The 15,219-nt window shown below is 44.7% G+C and overlaps 1 protein-coding gene and 1 long non-coding RNA gene across 3 annotated transcripts in view; one reads left to right on the forward strand and one right to left on the reverse strand.

Annotated features, from left to right (window-relative positions):
- LOC147033831 (uncharacterized) overlaps window positions 1-5,445 on the forward strand; it is a 57,621-nt gene extending 52,176 nt beyond the window's left edge. The window contains exon 4 of the long non-coding RNA XR_015055571.1: window positions 1,952-5,445. This is a non-coding gene — a long non-coding RNA (uncharacterized LOC147033831). The remainder of the gene's footprint in view (window positions 1-1,951) is intronic.
- A 213-nt stretch (window positions 5,446-5,658) lies between these two features.
- Window positions 5,659-15,219, reverse strand: part of LOC147033832 (uncharacterized) — a 32,052-nt gene continuing 22,491 nt past the window's right edge. The window contains exons 8-10 of one of the 2 annotated variants that reach the window (XM_085871591.1): window positions 10,177-10,322; window positions 9,556-9,697; window positions 5,659-6,957 (exon numbers count right to left, since the gene is read on the reverse strand). In XM_085871591.1, the coding sequence (XP_085727717.1) occupies window positions 6,773-6,957; window positions 9,556-9,697; window positions 10,177-10,322 (473 nt within the window). In that variant the 3' untranslated portion in view covers window positions 5,659-6,772. Of the gene's footprint in view, window positions 6,958-9,555; window positions 9,698-10,176; window positions 10,332-15,219 lie in introns of both variants that reach the window. The other variant, XM_085871580.1, reaches the window with a different exon arrangement.

Raw genomic sequence — 15,219 nt, forward strand, 5'->3', positions numbered from 1 at the left:
TATGTATATATCATATAATTATGTATATATATGTATATATCATATAATTATATATATATATATATATATATATGTATATATATATATATATATACAGTATACTTCTGCAACGAATGTGGTCATCATTGGTTAGATATTTATCGGTATGCCATCCTGATCAAAATTTGGGACAGCATAACGTTGAAATCATGGGACTCCTACGGAGTGGTCCAATTGTATGACCATGTATTCTGGCCCTTCGGGATTTAGGATGTGTGTGGTTGTTTGACCATATGCTTCAGCCTTTGAGCTGAAGGGCATGTGTATGCCAACGGGACAGTCTTGTTGAACTGTATACTTTGGCCAAGCGGTCAAGGTGCACGTCCCAAACTTTTTTTAATGTTTTGATTTTTAAATTTTCTTTTGGATAAAAAGGTGCCTTCAAAAGAGGCAAATAAGTCCGAAATCTGGATAGGTGGCTCCGTTTGATGTTCAACTAATGCTGACCATGTAGTCTTTGTCTGTTTGGCAGATTTGCCGGGCTGAGGCCTCCGGAATGGAATGCTTTCCAATGTTTCTGTGATTTTTCCCTGTATCTTGGCTTTGATGTCCATCAACATGCAAAAATTTCAGCTTTCCACATCACCCAGAAGGTCCCAAAGATTAATATCAGTCAGTCAGTCAGTGAATGAGCTTTATATATCAGAAATGACAAAAATTTGTCAAGACGTCTCTTTATGTCAAAAGATGTCAAAAAAGTTTTGACAAGACACGTGTCCCGTCTCATTAATTAATTATTATCCAATCAATGGTTGGTGAAAGTTCTAAAACGCTCTCCCAAATTTAGCATTCTTCCCACCCGGTCTTCCTTAAGTCTTGTCACAGGAGTTTTGGAATGTGAGACGAAGTAATTGATTCTTCGGTGAGAGCCAGGCACTGAAGGTCCAGCTGAAAAAAACATTCATCAAGAGAGGTCACCACGGGAGGTACTACCCAATAATGGAATCAAGCAGGGTCTTAACATCATTCACTTCCTTTTCCAAATTGAACATGTCGTTCGATGCGAGCAAATGTCCCAGCTCACCCTGTCACATCGGAATAATCATCAAACTAACCCACCTGTCTATTTTCACGGTCAGCCACTGGAAGAGGTTCAGTCTTTTCAACTGCTAGGCCTCACCATGAGCCATGACATATCCTGGGTCAACCAGATAGCAAAGCTCACCTCCAAAGCCTGTGAACACTCTTGTCATTCCTTGAAAAAGCTGAATTACTCACAGCGGACAAAACCTTTGTCCACACCTCAATGGAGTACTTGTTCTCGGCAACATTGGCTGGGGCACGACCATCACATCTGCCTCCTGAATTGTGTGGATTCTAAAACGCTCGACTATATTGGAATCTTGTTCGTGATGAATCCAAAACACACGGCCTGTTATTCTCACATCGCAGGAAGGTCAGTGGCCTCTGTCAATTTTACCTTTCTATCCTCCAGTCGACCTCCCTCTGCTCGCACAGCCACGGGAGGTGCTGCCCTCACCACGAGCCTTCCCGGGACACGTGTTCTTTCATAACCCCCTCATTATTAAATCCAAGCTTACTGTCCACCTCCACTCCTTTGTTACTCTTTCCTCCCGTTTGCAGAAATGCCTTCCAAGGAAGGGTTACCTTTCATTTCAGGGCTTTAACAGCCTGCAGTGAAACACCATATCACATGATCAACCATCCCTACCTATGATCATATTCAACCACATGAATCCTACATCACCCAACTCTCTTACTTGCAGATTACTGTATTTCCTCCACAATGCTCTCCTCTTTTCCTGTTCCTTCATTCCCTTGCTCATTGTGTCCAACTGTTACCTTTTTTCCCTCTGTCAGCTCACTATTCCATGAGCCTTGATGTTGTACACAATAATTAAATAATGACGACCTGCAATCTTGTAAGCGAAGTTAATTTTTTTTTTAACAGGTGGACCAAATCTCACTGCTGAGGATTTCACATTACACCTGATCCTGAGGATGACCCTGAACACGGTGTACCGATAGCGCGCATGCTGCCATTGGGCTCCCACACATTATATTTACAATTACATTTCCTTTTTTCCTGAGACAGTAAGTTCACCCATTTATTTCAATTTCAAATGACTTTTCAGGTTTTATTTTGTTAATTCAGCACTGCAATTTTATCAAAATGTAAATAAGTTGCTCTGTATGCCTGTCTCTCTCATCCACAAAGCTGCCTCCCTTCCCTGCCCCCTCACCTCCATATCATCACTCCACTTCCTCAAATCCTCAACTGCCTTATTCTCCCTCTCTTGCCCCCCTCTCTCCCCCAGCACCACAGAGCCTTTTCTCCTCCTCATCCGCCCCCCTCCCCTAGCTCTTCTGCAATCGCCCACATTCTTTCAACAACTCTCCTTACCTCCCCCCTCCTCTCTTGTCCTACCCTCCCCTCCCCTCCCATCTCTTGCACCAAAAGCCTCCTCCCCTCCCTCTTCATTAACAGTGTGGACCTCAAATATCTGTGGCCTTCGCTCAAACCTTACAAATCTTTCCATACAGGTTGCCACTGACAAAGCAGACATAATCTGTCTAACGGAAATTTTTCCTCCCTCAAGACGTCTGACTCCCAAGTATCTCTCCCTGGTTACTCCCTCCTCTGGTTTGACAGACCTGAACCTCGTCCTGGTGGAGGAGTTGCTCTCTTCATCAAAGACTCTATTCCTCACTCTCCATGCACTGCCCTCACTCCCCCACACCCCAGGAATACCTCTGGCTACGGCTTCCCCTCCACTCCAATCTCATGTTTGTATGTGTCCTGTACCGTCCACCAAGCAGTGATGACTGCATCTACACCTCACAATCCGAAAACATGGATCAACTTCTATCTTCTCATCCAAACTCTCTCTTCCTCATATGTGGCGACTTCAATTGTCATCATGCCAGTTGGCTCGGTGTGGGTACCTCTCTCACCTGTCATGGCACTTCAGCAAAAGCTTTCTGGGACTCATTGGAACTGACTCAAACGGTTAACTTCCTGACCCGAATCTCAACCAATGGTACTCCATCTCTTCTGGATCTGATTTTGACAAATTCCCCTTGAAAATATCTGCTGTTCTCCCCCCGCTCCAATCGGTTCTTCTGACCACGTCCTTGTCAAAGTGGACATCTCTGGCTGTTATCAGATAACAACCTCAGTGCCGTCGAGTCTGGCATTTCACTCAAGCCGACTGGCAGGGTCTTCAAGCAGCCAACAAACTTCTCGACTGGTCTCCCATCTCTACTTTCTCCAATGTAAACTCATCCTGGGAATTCTTTCAAAGAAACTTGCTCTCCCTCATGCACAGATTTATCCCTTCTCGTCTTCAGTTGTCCTACCCTTCCTCCCGCCCATGGTTCACTGAAGCTTGTGGCGAGGCAGTTGTCCTGAAACAACTTGCCTTTTCCTCATGGAAAGCAAACCCAACTGAGGGCAATCTCAGTTCCTTCCATAAAGCTCAGAACAAGTGTGTATCTACCCTAAGGAGACCCAGAAAACATCATCTTTCTAAGCTCAAGTCTGAACTCTCAAACCTCTCTCCCTCCTCAAAATCCTGGTGGTGCCTAATCAAATCTGTTTCTGGTGTATGTTCCCCCTCCATCCCCTCCCTTACCTCAAATGGCTGCACTGCTCATACCGCACGTGAAAAGACTGAATGCCTAAACTCAGTGTTTGCATCAAAATCTTGTGTCCAAAACCCATCGCTTTCTGTACCCACCTGACCCAGTCACATCCAACTGTCCCTGGATTCTGTGTCGTTTTCTCCTGACAAGATGGAGAACTTGCTGTCAAACCTCGACTCAGATTCTGCAACCGGTCCAGACAGGATCAGCCCACGTGTCCTAAAAACCTGCTCCTCTGCTCTTGCTCACCCTCTCTCTGCTCTATTCACCCTCTCATTTGCTGAAGGTCTACTGCCATCTGCTTGGAAATCAGCAAACATTACTGCCCTGCATAAAAAAGGTGCAAAAACAGATCCCTGCAACTACAGACCAATCATCCTCCCAATCATCAGCAAGGTTAGAGAATCCATCATCGCTTCAGACATTAAATCCTTCCTCTTCTCCAATGGCCTGATTTCCAATCATCAATTTGGTTTCAGACCAGGTCACTCTACCCTGGATATGCTGCTTCTGCATATCCCGAGACATATCGCGTGCTTTTGACACTGTCTGGCACCCTGCCCTGCTCACCAAACTCTCTTCCTATGGTATCCAAGGACATCTCCACTCATGGCTTACAGACTTCCTCTCCTGTCACAGTCAACGTATGGCCCTAAATGGAGTTCTTTCATCCCCTCTTCCTGTCCAGGCTGGAGCTCTTCAAGGTAACGTTCTAGCCCGTGTCCTTTTTCTAGTTTTCATCAATGATCTCTCCGACTCCAGAAAAATCCTCTTTTTCTCTTTGCTGATGACTTCACCCTTTGCCTTACCATTTGTCATCCCTCAGACCGGCAAGTAACAGCTTCTTCGCTCACTGCAGATCTGCGTAAAATCACAAACTGGTCCAACACATGGAACATGTCTTTCAATCCTGACAAATCTCACACTCTCACTTTTTTCTCTCCGAAAGGACCATTTGGAAACCCCCCCATCCACTTTCTCAACAATCCTCTGGAAGAAGTCTTTTCTTTCAAGCTTCTGGGTCTCACTGTCTGTCATGATCTTTCCGGGGAAAGTCACATTTCCAACCTGGCCTCCAAAGCCAGTCGCCGACCGGGAATCCTCCGTCGTGCAAAGTCCTTCCTCGGCCCACCTGAGCTACTGACCACATACAAAGCTTTCGTCTGCAGCCTGATGGAGTACTGCTCTCCCCTCTGGGCTGGTGCTCCTGCCTCCCACCTTTCTCGGCTTCACGCTGTGGAAACCAAGGAATTTCGGACCATTGGCATCTCCTGCGATGAGGCTGAGTCTTTGGGCCTCTCACACTCTCTCTCTCCGCAGGCAGGTAGGTGGTCTTTCTGTCTTCTACCGTCTCCTCTCCGGTCTCGCCCCCCCCCCTGTTGTCTGCAATTTGTCCCCACCATATTTCTGCAGGGCGCTCAAGATCCGCCAACAACCTCCTTCTGGTAAAACTACCAAAATCACGAATCACTGCTCACCTTCACTCTTTCATTCCTCTTTTTCCCCGCCTTTGGAATAACCTCCCTCACTCTGTTCAATCCCATACTTCCCTCCAGGTCTTCAAAACAGCTGTTCACCAACACCTCTTACCGTCTCCCATCCAAATCCTCGATCTTTTCTACCCCCGTTAATCCACCCCAAATGCACTTCCTTCAAATTCCCTGCTTTCCTTCCTGAAAGTCCCCGTAATGTCCATCTTGTATACCTCGTGTTCCCCGCCCCATCCGTCTTCCTTCCACAGATCCCTTTATGTCTCTGTTCCCCATTGTTTTGTCCTTTCCACTGCCACCCCTCTTGTCTCATACCCCCCTTGCTGAGTGATGTGTGTTAGCTATCATATGAGCCTCGACAAGTTGTACAAAAGAAAGAACAAACAAAAAACTACAACTGACAACTAACAAAGAAAATGAGGCAATGGAGAGTGGGGAAAATCACAATAAACTCGAAAAAGGGAGTTCTTGGGATTGGGTTTCATTTGGGTTCATGGAAATAGGGAAAGGTTTTGAGGCAGGGTAGAAAGAGTCAGGTTTAATGGGGGAAATTTTTTCGCAAGATTTGGGTTTGGTTACCAAGGCTGTCAAACACGTCGTCAACAGAAAGCGAGACAGACAAACAAAATGTGAAGATTTTTTTGTCGTTTTTTTAAATATTACACAGTAGGTCCAAGGAAGGAGTTGAAGTGAGGGTGGTTAATAATGGGACGCTATGAGTGGCTTGGGAAGCAGTTGGAATAAAAATGGGTAGGCCCAACACTATCCAAACCCAAGACGCAGGATCGAAATAAAAAGAATGAGGACAGAAAGAAATCCCCAAGAGTGAGCACTCAATATGAAGAACAACCAACACAAACGGAGAACGTAAAATTTACAGCAGCACAGACAACCCTGAACAATTACTCAGCTTTTCGGAAGCAGATCTCTCAGAACATCGAGAGAAGTGACCACGACCAGGAACCGGGAGATGCTGCTATTGCGACGAATAGGACGACATCGAGATGATAGTTTTGTGACGCCATCATCTCATTTCTAATGTTCTGGTGCTGCGTTTGGCTGCACACCGCACACGATGAGATGCTCCCCCCATTTTCCTGCCGGTGGTGACCCGATCTCACTTCCTCCGATCACAGATCATTCCAGGCATCTGACCACAGATTCATTGCCTTGTCATAAACTTTCTGTGCCCGTGACTGTAATTTCTTTTGAAACCGGTTGAATAAAACAAAACAGGCAACATCGCTAAGCATATTCTTCACACATCACGTTCGGTTAATAATAAGCAACATTTTGATGGAAAAAAAAGTGCTTCATCACTTACAATTACCGCGCACAAACCCATTTGCTTGAGTCGCCTTCAAACAAACTTTCCTCTGAACGACACGATTTCAATCAAAAATTAAAATGCAATGCAAACGTTACGCATTACATATTGCAACAAACTTCAAAATCAAGCATCTTTTACATTGTTTCTTTCTAATTTATAGGCCAGAAAAATTGGCACTAACAAACGAAATACAAATACATCAAGACAACATGATTTGCTTGTGTCCTCGAATGAAAGACATTCATTGGGTGAAATTGGCATTCCCGTATGGAATAATTGTTGTGCTTGCAGCACAGATGGAAGGTCATTAATGTTGGTAATGACTTCTGACGGATTCATTCGCCTCCGCTAACCACGAGGCGAGAGTGGTTTCCGTGGAAAGGCGAGACTTCTGAGTTGGACTAATGACCATGGGAACCAGGTGCTGAGGACGAAGCCACTGGACAAAATGACGGAGCTCTGAGTAGGAACTGTGTTCAGAGAATGGGATGGCTGTGGGAAGAAGGTATAGTGAGTAGTCAGTCAGGAAGGGGAAAAGGGACAAAGCTTGTTTCATTTCCCCGCACTCGCGAAGCGAAAAGAGGAGTTAAACAATCGGCTCACTTTGTCTGTCTGTCCACAAACATCAGTTTATGATCAAGGAACAACAATTTAAATTGAATGTTATGCTTTGAACACAAATCAGACAATGAATCAAAAAACAAACCTGTAGTTGAGCGGTACTTTGGCTCTAAATTTGACAAATTTTACGGAATATTGTTCTGATCGTGCGTGCGCAGAAAGGAGTAAGGTAATTTTCTTATTCTGTCTGCCTGTCTGACAGTCAAACAAAATTTAAAATAATTCCAAACAGGAAGCTTACTGTTTTTACGCATGTCATAAAGGACACAAACAACAAGCACAAAGACCGAATGTAACATGGTAAATGAGGTGGTGTAAAAGACACTCTAACAACGGTAGTAAACTTCTGGAAAAGTATTTTTCGACCATCTTTAAAATCTTTATTTTATTTCAGTTTAATTATATACTCGAACACCGTAGAACACAAATAGCCTTTCTGGCACTTTCGAAAACCTTCTGTTTTGTAGTACTTGGACAAAATTTTATGGAACTTTATGTCATCTTGACCAATCAAGTTTGCCGCTCGCCAACGCAGTCCATGTCATTTTTCTCAAGGCTGCGTGGGGTAAGGTGTACTATGACGTTTCTACTCTCTCTCTCTCTCTCTCTCTCTCTCTCCCTCTCCCTCTCCCTCTCCCTCTCCCTCTCCCTCTCCCTCTCCCTCTCCCTCTCCCTCTCCCTCTCCCTCTCCCTCTCCCTCTCCCTCTCCCTCTCCCTCTCCCTCTCCCTCTCCCTCTCCCTCTCCCTCTCCCTCTCCCTCTCCCCCTCCCTCTCCCCTCCCTCTCTCATCCTCTTTCTCTCTCTCTGAATCCAAGGGCCTATTATTGTGAAAGATACCATCATATTAATGTCCACATAATTGCAGACAGACCTGCCAGATTTACATCCCTTTTGAAGGACAGCAGTAGTACTGATCTGACACTGCACCAGAATGGCTGTTTATTCGTCAAATCTGACTCCGCCGGGAGTCAACCGCAGGACCATGCAACTCAGAGGCATGGCAGTGAGCATCTAAGCTATCAGGTGGCCGAAAAATACTTTTGATTAACTGTAAACTGGCATCTACGGTCTAATGCCGATACAAATCTGTTACTAAATTAACAAAACTTTGGTTCAACTCGAGGAGTATTGAAGCTACGTTATGCTAAAGTGTTTCGATGGGATTTTGTCACAATTCCTTGTTTTGTGAACAGAATTGGATCAAAACACTTTTGCATAATGCAAGTCTTCACCGAGAGACAAAATAAATCTCCCCACTCCCCACTTTTCTAATCTCCCCACATTTAAACTGTTTCCTTTTCCTACCTGCATTTACCGATGCAAAATTAACTAGAGAGTTCATAGAACACCTTACCCCACACATTCTTGAGAAACAAGGAAATGGGCATGGTCTGCTAGCGGCAAATTTGATTGGTTGTGGTGACGTAAAATGAGTAATGTTTTGTCCAAGTACAGTACTGCTGAACGGAAGGGTTTTTAAATAGCCAAGAAGGTGATTTGTGCTCTACGGTGTTCAAGTATATAATTCATTTTAAATAAAATAGATTTTAAAGGTTGTAGAAAACAAAAAAAACTGTTTGGAAGTTTACCGCCGTTGATGATGTTTTACATCACCTTATTTAACACTTTGCATTAGTTCTTCGTGCCTGTTGTTTGTGTCCTTTATGACGTCATTAAAAACAGTGACTTTTCCTCTTTGGGATGTTTTTCAATTTTTTTTGACTGCCAAACAAGCAGAAAGAATTTAAAATATATTTTTTTAGCTCACTCATGTCTGTGCGTGTGCGATCAGGACGAATTCAGAGCCAAGGCACTGCTAAACTACAGGTTCGTTTTCCTATTCATGTTATGATTGGTGTTCAAAATAAAACATTCAATTAAAAATCAAGTCGTTCCTCAATCATAAACTGACATTTGTAGACGGACAGACAGAAGTGAGGCAATTGCTAAAACCCCGCTTTATGCTTCGCGCGTGCAGGATAATTACCTGATTGATTTCACAAGGTGGTGTCGTTCCAAAATAAACACCTGTTTGTCCTTCCAAGCCTTTTTGTCGCATGTTGACAGAGCTGTTATAATGGCTAAGAGTTTGAATTAACCCTGCACAAAAAAAGATATATGGTGTACAGTGTACACCCAATGTTTAATTGACATTTTCCAAGTTACCGCATCACTTTCTGCACTACAAAAGTAGAAAGACGTCCATGCGGCAGAGTTTGATGCATCCCCTCTGTCACTGCACAAGACTGCATCGGATTGGTCCTTAAAAAGCCTAATCGATAAACATGTCAAGTCAACTTTTCATGGAAGTTTCATATATTGAGGAGGTCCTGCATATTTGTTGATTACATGATTGCTACTGCGTCAACATGATAGCTCATCATTCTGTTGTGGCCGACTCTTTGAATGGGGAGCTATTGTGTGACAGAGGGATGGATTTTGAGGGGAAGTATCAAGAGTGTGAAGTACCGTAGAGGATGATGTTTTCTGTGACACATGGCTGCAACCCGTTCAAGGCTTGTCTCCGAGCCAAACTGGGCCACCCCGATGGTTTAAAAGCCAGGATATAGTCGTAGCGTGACATGAACTTTTTCCAGTGAGTACGCAGGCCCTTGGGGGTGTGCAAACGGAAGAGAGTAAGGGGTGGGTGTGGGGTGAGGCAGTGTAAATGGGGAAGCACATGATGAGGATGTTTATGACCAATAACCTCTTCCATTTCCGTAAACACTATAAATTGAGGAAGTTGGGGGGTTTGTGGGCTAGCATTAGGCCCTATGAGCCGGCAAGATATGCTCACGCACAACAAGAAGGAAAGATACAATCAAAATCAACTTTTATGTGTGCACACCCCCTGACATCCTCTGAGATAAGACCATTTAACACACATGCTCATGAGCTGTCAAATCCATTTGGCCATCTTGTCACGTCAGTCGAAGGCATACGGTGTCTACAAATAACTGAGACGTTGTTCAATGCAGTTTATAGCTAAGAAAAGTTGATACTAGGAGAATTGTGGAAAAAAACATTCAATCGTATATAATTGTCCACCATGAATCCAGTTAAAACACAGGAATCGTAAAGTCGGGAAACCTTGATGCCAAGCTGAAGTATTGGAAGGACGTGCAATTGGCTGCTGTGGAAGTCCAGCGTGACTGCGGAGCGCAGCTCCTCCATGCCCAGGGTCAGCATCGTGTCATACATGTCCACGGCCATGGCAGCCTGTGCTCCTGTCACCTCTGCAAGTGCTTCACAAAACGTTTTTATGAATTGGTTAAGAGATGACCAAACTTCATTGAACTTTTCCAGATTCAAATGAAATGAATCATTAATAAGTCCTGTTTCACGTTTGGGGGCCAATTGAGGGTATTTCACACCGAGTAATAGTGTGAGAATGAACATGAGAATAGATCTTGTGCTGTGGCTAATAATCCCCCCTGTCTGCAGCAGGGGTCAGTAAATCACTTGCACTGTGCCATGTGTACAGGCGCAAATTGTAAGTCGGCTTTTGGGCACAACCCCCAGCAGGGGGGAGGATGGGGGAGGTAGTTGTGTCCATAACCCGACCCTGGGTACTACCAACACGTACGCAGAATTTATTGGAGATCGGCCCAACCCTGTTTTTACCTCCGCCAACGAAGGTAGTTGGAGGTTATGTTTTCACCCCTATTTGTGTGTCTGTGTGTCTGTTTGTGAGAAGGATATCTCGAATATTTATCGACAGATTTGGACTAAGCTTTTGTCACAGGTTTGGTTTGTGACAAGGACGAACTGATTAGATGTTGGTGAAGATCCAGATCCGGATAGTCGAATTTTTTTTCAGTGATTCTTCACCATTGAGAGATGGAAGCACAAATGATATGGAGCATGATATTTACAAAAGTTGTGGACTGGTGATGACAAAATTTGGTAGATGAGTTGGTTAGGTGACAAGATTTTGGTTAAGGTCCACAGTAAAGGGATGCAGATCTGGCCTATCATTGTGATACAAAACGTAAACTGTTCCACCTGGCGGAGGTACTGCATGCACTCCACTGAGTACCATTTTAGTTTTCTATGATTTTAAGATGTACACGCACATACACACAGATAATTTCCTTGTTTACCATGTTAGGGTTTTTTACTTATCCACTTATTTTATTTTCATTCCACTTTCACCTTTATTGCTATATTTGGTGCGGCATTTCTGAAGGAACTTTGAGGTCGTCGCCATTTCTATCTATGTGGTTGATGCAAAGTGAGCACTCGGTAGATTATTTTATTTTTTGAACATAAGATCTGGACTCGTAGAACATTGAAGTGGCAAAGCATTAAAAAAAAATCAACAAATTGACAGTTGTGTTGCTACAGTTGGGCACAATAAGCAAGGGAAAGAGTGGAAAAGAGGAGGGGAGGAACCAGAAACCTGCGAGTAAGAGGGTTCTGTTCGAAGCAGTTAATGGGGGTAAAACGTGGTGCAGATAGGGATGTATTGGGGGCGGGGGAGAGAGGTGGTATGAGATGGTAATGCACCTCTTCTTTAAAGCCTAGTAGGGAAGAATATGATCGAACAATCACCTGAAAACAGTTCTACGTATGGGACAAACGAGGAAGAAAACGGTGGAGGTGTGCAGTCATCCTGCATTTTGGAAGTTTAACAATGAGGAGTGTTCATTAGAAAATATGTCTCTCCTGGAGTAGCTGGCGAGGATAGGAGAACTGATTTTATGGAGGAAGCAAGAGTGGAGGAGAGGTAGAAAAACAAATGAGAGGCTACTGAACTGTCGGTGATGTGAAAACAGGCCTTGCGGTTCGTCCTCATCATGGAAGATTCCAATAATGTTGAGAGCTTGAGATTCCATAGAATCCAGGAGAGATGAAATGTGATGCTGGTGCTCCAGCCCACAGAGGAAAGCAGTACTCCATTGAGCTACAAACAAAGGTCTGTCGACCCTGAGTAGTTCTTTTGATTTTTCAGGAAATGATGCAGAACTATCTTGTATACCTTTGGAGGCCAATTTTGCAATGTGGTCAACCAAAGAATCCCGTGGCTGATGATGAGGCCGAGACATTGAAGTGACTGAACCTCTTTCATTGGATAACCAAAGGAATAGGTGGATTTTCAGGTATGACCTGGAGACCTGCCACTGGTACCATGTAATCCAGCATCACCTGCTGCATGGTCGGATTGTCGACGACTGAACTGACCGCCCCACCAGGCTCGTTCTCGTGGGGAAGGTAGCTAGACACCCTGCAGTATTAAAAACAATACCTGTGAAAGGGAGGATGAGCAATGGAGAGCCAACGGCAATCTACCAATTTTAGTGTTGGTGTCACATTTAAAAACACCGTGCAGTTAGGAATTACGACCAGCTGATACTAATATAAATCGGCAAGACTTGTCTCGGCCATGGTCGTAAGATAATGATAGTTTGACGATCCTACTGCAGCGACAGGGTGAGAGGGTGAGATTTTTTCAGGATTGAAGGACATGTTCCATTTATCGCACCAGCATCTAATCATGTATCGATCAACAGAGAGTGATGCAGCTGCTATTTGTGAAAGGTATGTGGTCGTGTGCAACTGCACTTGGCGAGGGAGGAAGGGCACATGATGGGGGCAGAAGGGCACGTGGTGGGGGTGGTAATACGCATGCTGGTGGTGGCAGGAAGAATCTTCTCCAAAACTTTTCTCACAACAATAAACTTTCGTTTCTTGGCCAAAAACGTTTCCCAGCAGACCCCACTTGGTGGGAATATTCAGACCAATAAATGAAAGGAATATTAGAAACAAACAAGCACCACACACAAAAGCTTATGTCGGCCGACTGAACTGTCCCTTGAAATCAAATTACCAGTCGATCTGGAAAAAAAAATCAGAAACTGTTCATTCCTCGAGACTCTAGAGTCTAGACCAGGACCTTCATCCCTGCCTTCTGAAGTCAGACACTCTCACAGGCTTTGCCTGTTAAAAAAAAAACAAAAAGAGCCTGAGAATCCTGCAACCTGATAGCTGGATGAACTTCTGGCAGAAGAGATTTTTCAGACTCAATGATCTCACTGTTTGATGAATATTGTCTCAAACTCAAAGGAAACGATGAAAAACTCAAGATGCCAAATATGGATGACAACTGATTACAACTGCAGGTTAATGTCAGGGTGAAATCAAGGAAGTAACATCACGATGTGTTGATGAAACTTGTGATTCATCATGCAAGACATAAAGACGAGGGATTAGATCAAGTACTGGACATAAAGTCATTTATCTTTGCCACCGAAGGCGGATGGAGGTTATGTTTTCACCCCAGTCTGCCTGTTTGTCTGTCTGTCTGTCTGTCTGTCTGTGAGCAGGTCAGGCCAGATTAGATCTGTGACTTGCAGCAGGTACCATGCAAATCTGTACGAACCTGTTTCATGGTCGGGCTGGCGGGGACTGGACCATCTCCCCCACCCGGTTTCCTGGTGAGGAGGGTGTATGATATGGACACCCAGCAGGATTAAATACAAAACCTGTCAAAGGGCGGAGGTACTTCTTGTGAGGCCCAACTGTGTTTGCGGACATACTCCTGCGGTTTGGTTACTTTTATATTTTTTATGAGGTTGGTGGCAAGATTTGCACTCCGGCCACCGTAAAACCCTTCACTCCGCAAAACACCAGAAAAACGCAAAGAAAATTGAAAACCCACTCCGTGGGAATACCTCCTGTGTAGATGCCCTCCGCAGGGCAGCTCGCCGGATGACGGGATTGGGGCAAAGCCTTCGGGACCTCCACTTTTTGATGATAGGAGGAAAACTACTGGTAACCTTCCTGGGTCAGATTGCGGTAGTGTGTGTCGGGGTGGTGCTGAGGTGTCATCCACCACATGGTGGTCTCCTTGGGTTAACCTGAGGCGGTTCCTTCGGGTGGGTGCCTGGAATGTCCGAGCCCTAAGTAAGGATAATCACCTGTCTCTGTTATCATCTGAGCTTAAATGTTTGAACATCGGTATTGCAGCACTCTCTGAGGTTCGGAGACCGGATTGCAGCGAGATCATGGCGGGTGGTTACACATACTATTGGTCTGGTCACTGATGGTAACCATTCCCAAGAAGTTGCTGTAACTGTGTCCAATAATCTGACTCCAATGATATTTGAGGTAACATCGGTCAAGGAGCGTATGATGAGACTAAGGATTCGTCACTCCTTTAGTGTCATTTCCTCGGTCTCTGTACATGCTCCGACTGAGGCAGGTGACCTCACCGTGAAGGACGCATTCTGTGCCACGCTCGAGTCTGTGGTTGATCAGTGCCCCAGGCGAGATACTCTTCTCATCTTGGGGGATTTCAATGCATCGACTGGAACTGATAGGGACGGTGATGAGACGTGTGTTGGTCCCCTTGGGTCTGCAACTGTGAATCAGAACAGCACGAAGTTCCTTGGCTTTGCAAGAAGTCATGGACTTAGGGTGGCTGGTTCATGGTTTCAGCGCCCACATGCTCATCGCTGGACTTGGTATTCCAACGCTGGTGGTGTGGCAAAGGAGATTTGATCTGCTCATTGATGGTTGCTGGACGATGATCCAGAACCGCAGGGTCCACCGGAGTGCTCAGTTCCTCAATACTGGCTGTGGTCTTGTGGTAGCAACCCTGAAGTTTCAGCTTCAATGTGTACTTTTTGTCTCACTGTATCAACCTTTCTTTCGTGCCATAAAGGTACATGGGGCTGCTGAGGCAGTTTCTTTGGCAAGAAGTACAGTGCTGGACAGGTGGTCACATTATGGCAGGTTACTCCAAATGGTTCAATTCCCCAGTATGCCAGTTCTCATTTCACCAACCTCAGAAGGATGACAAGCTGAGTCAACCCCACCTGGTGCTAATTCAATGGTTGACGTGTGCTCAAACTCAGGACCTTAAGGTCCCAAGCCAGTCACCTTCACCATGAAGCCAACACTAGGCTTCAATAGCCTGTAGTATGAGGACATTCTTCGGATAGAAAAAAAAAACCTTGGTTCTCATCACAAATATATTTACGTTTGAAAGGGTGATACAATTTTGAGTACAATATGTCAAACAGATAAACGAACCTTAAACGGGTCTGAGACTTCTATCATTGGCCTGCTAGTTGAATGAATTGATTTTGGGACGTGGAAGGGATGATCTTTGTTTGTTTTTACTTGGCA

The sequence above is a fragment of the Eptatretus burgeri genome, chromosome 1 (genome assembly GCF_056783735.1).
Source record: "Eptatretus burgeri isolate ZD-2024b chromosome 1, Ebu_testis_v1, whole genome shotgun sequence".
Lineage (NCBI taxonomy): Eukaryota > Metazoa > Chordata > Myxini > Myxiniformes > Myxinidae > Eptatretus > Eptatretus burgeri.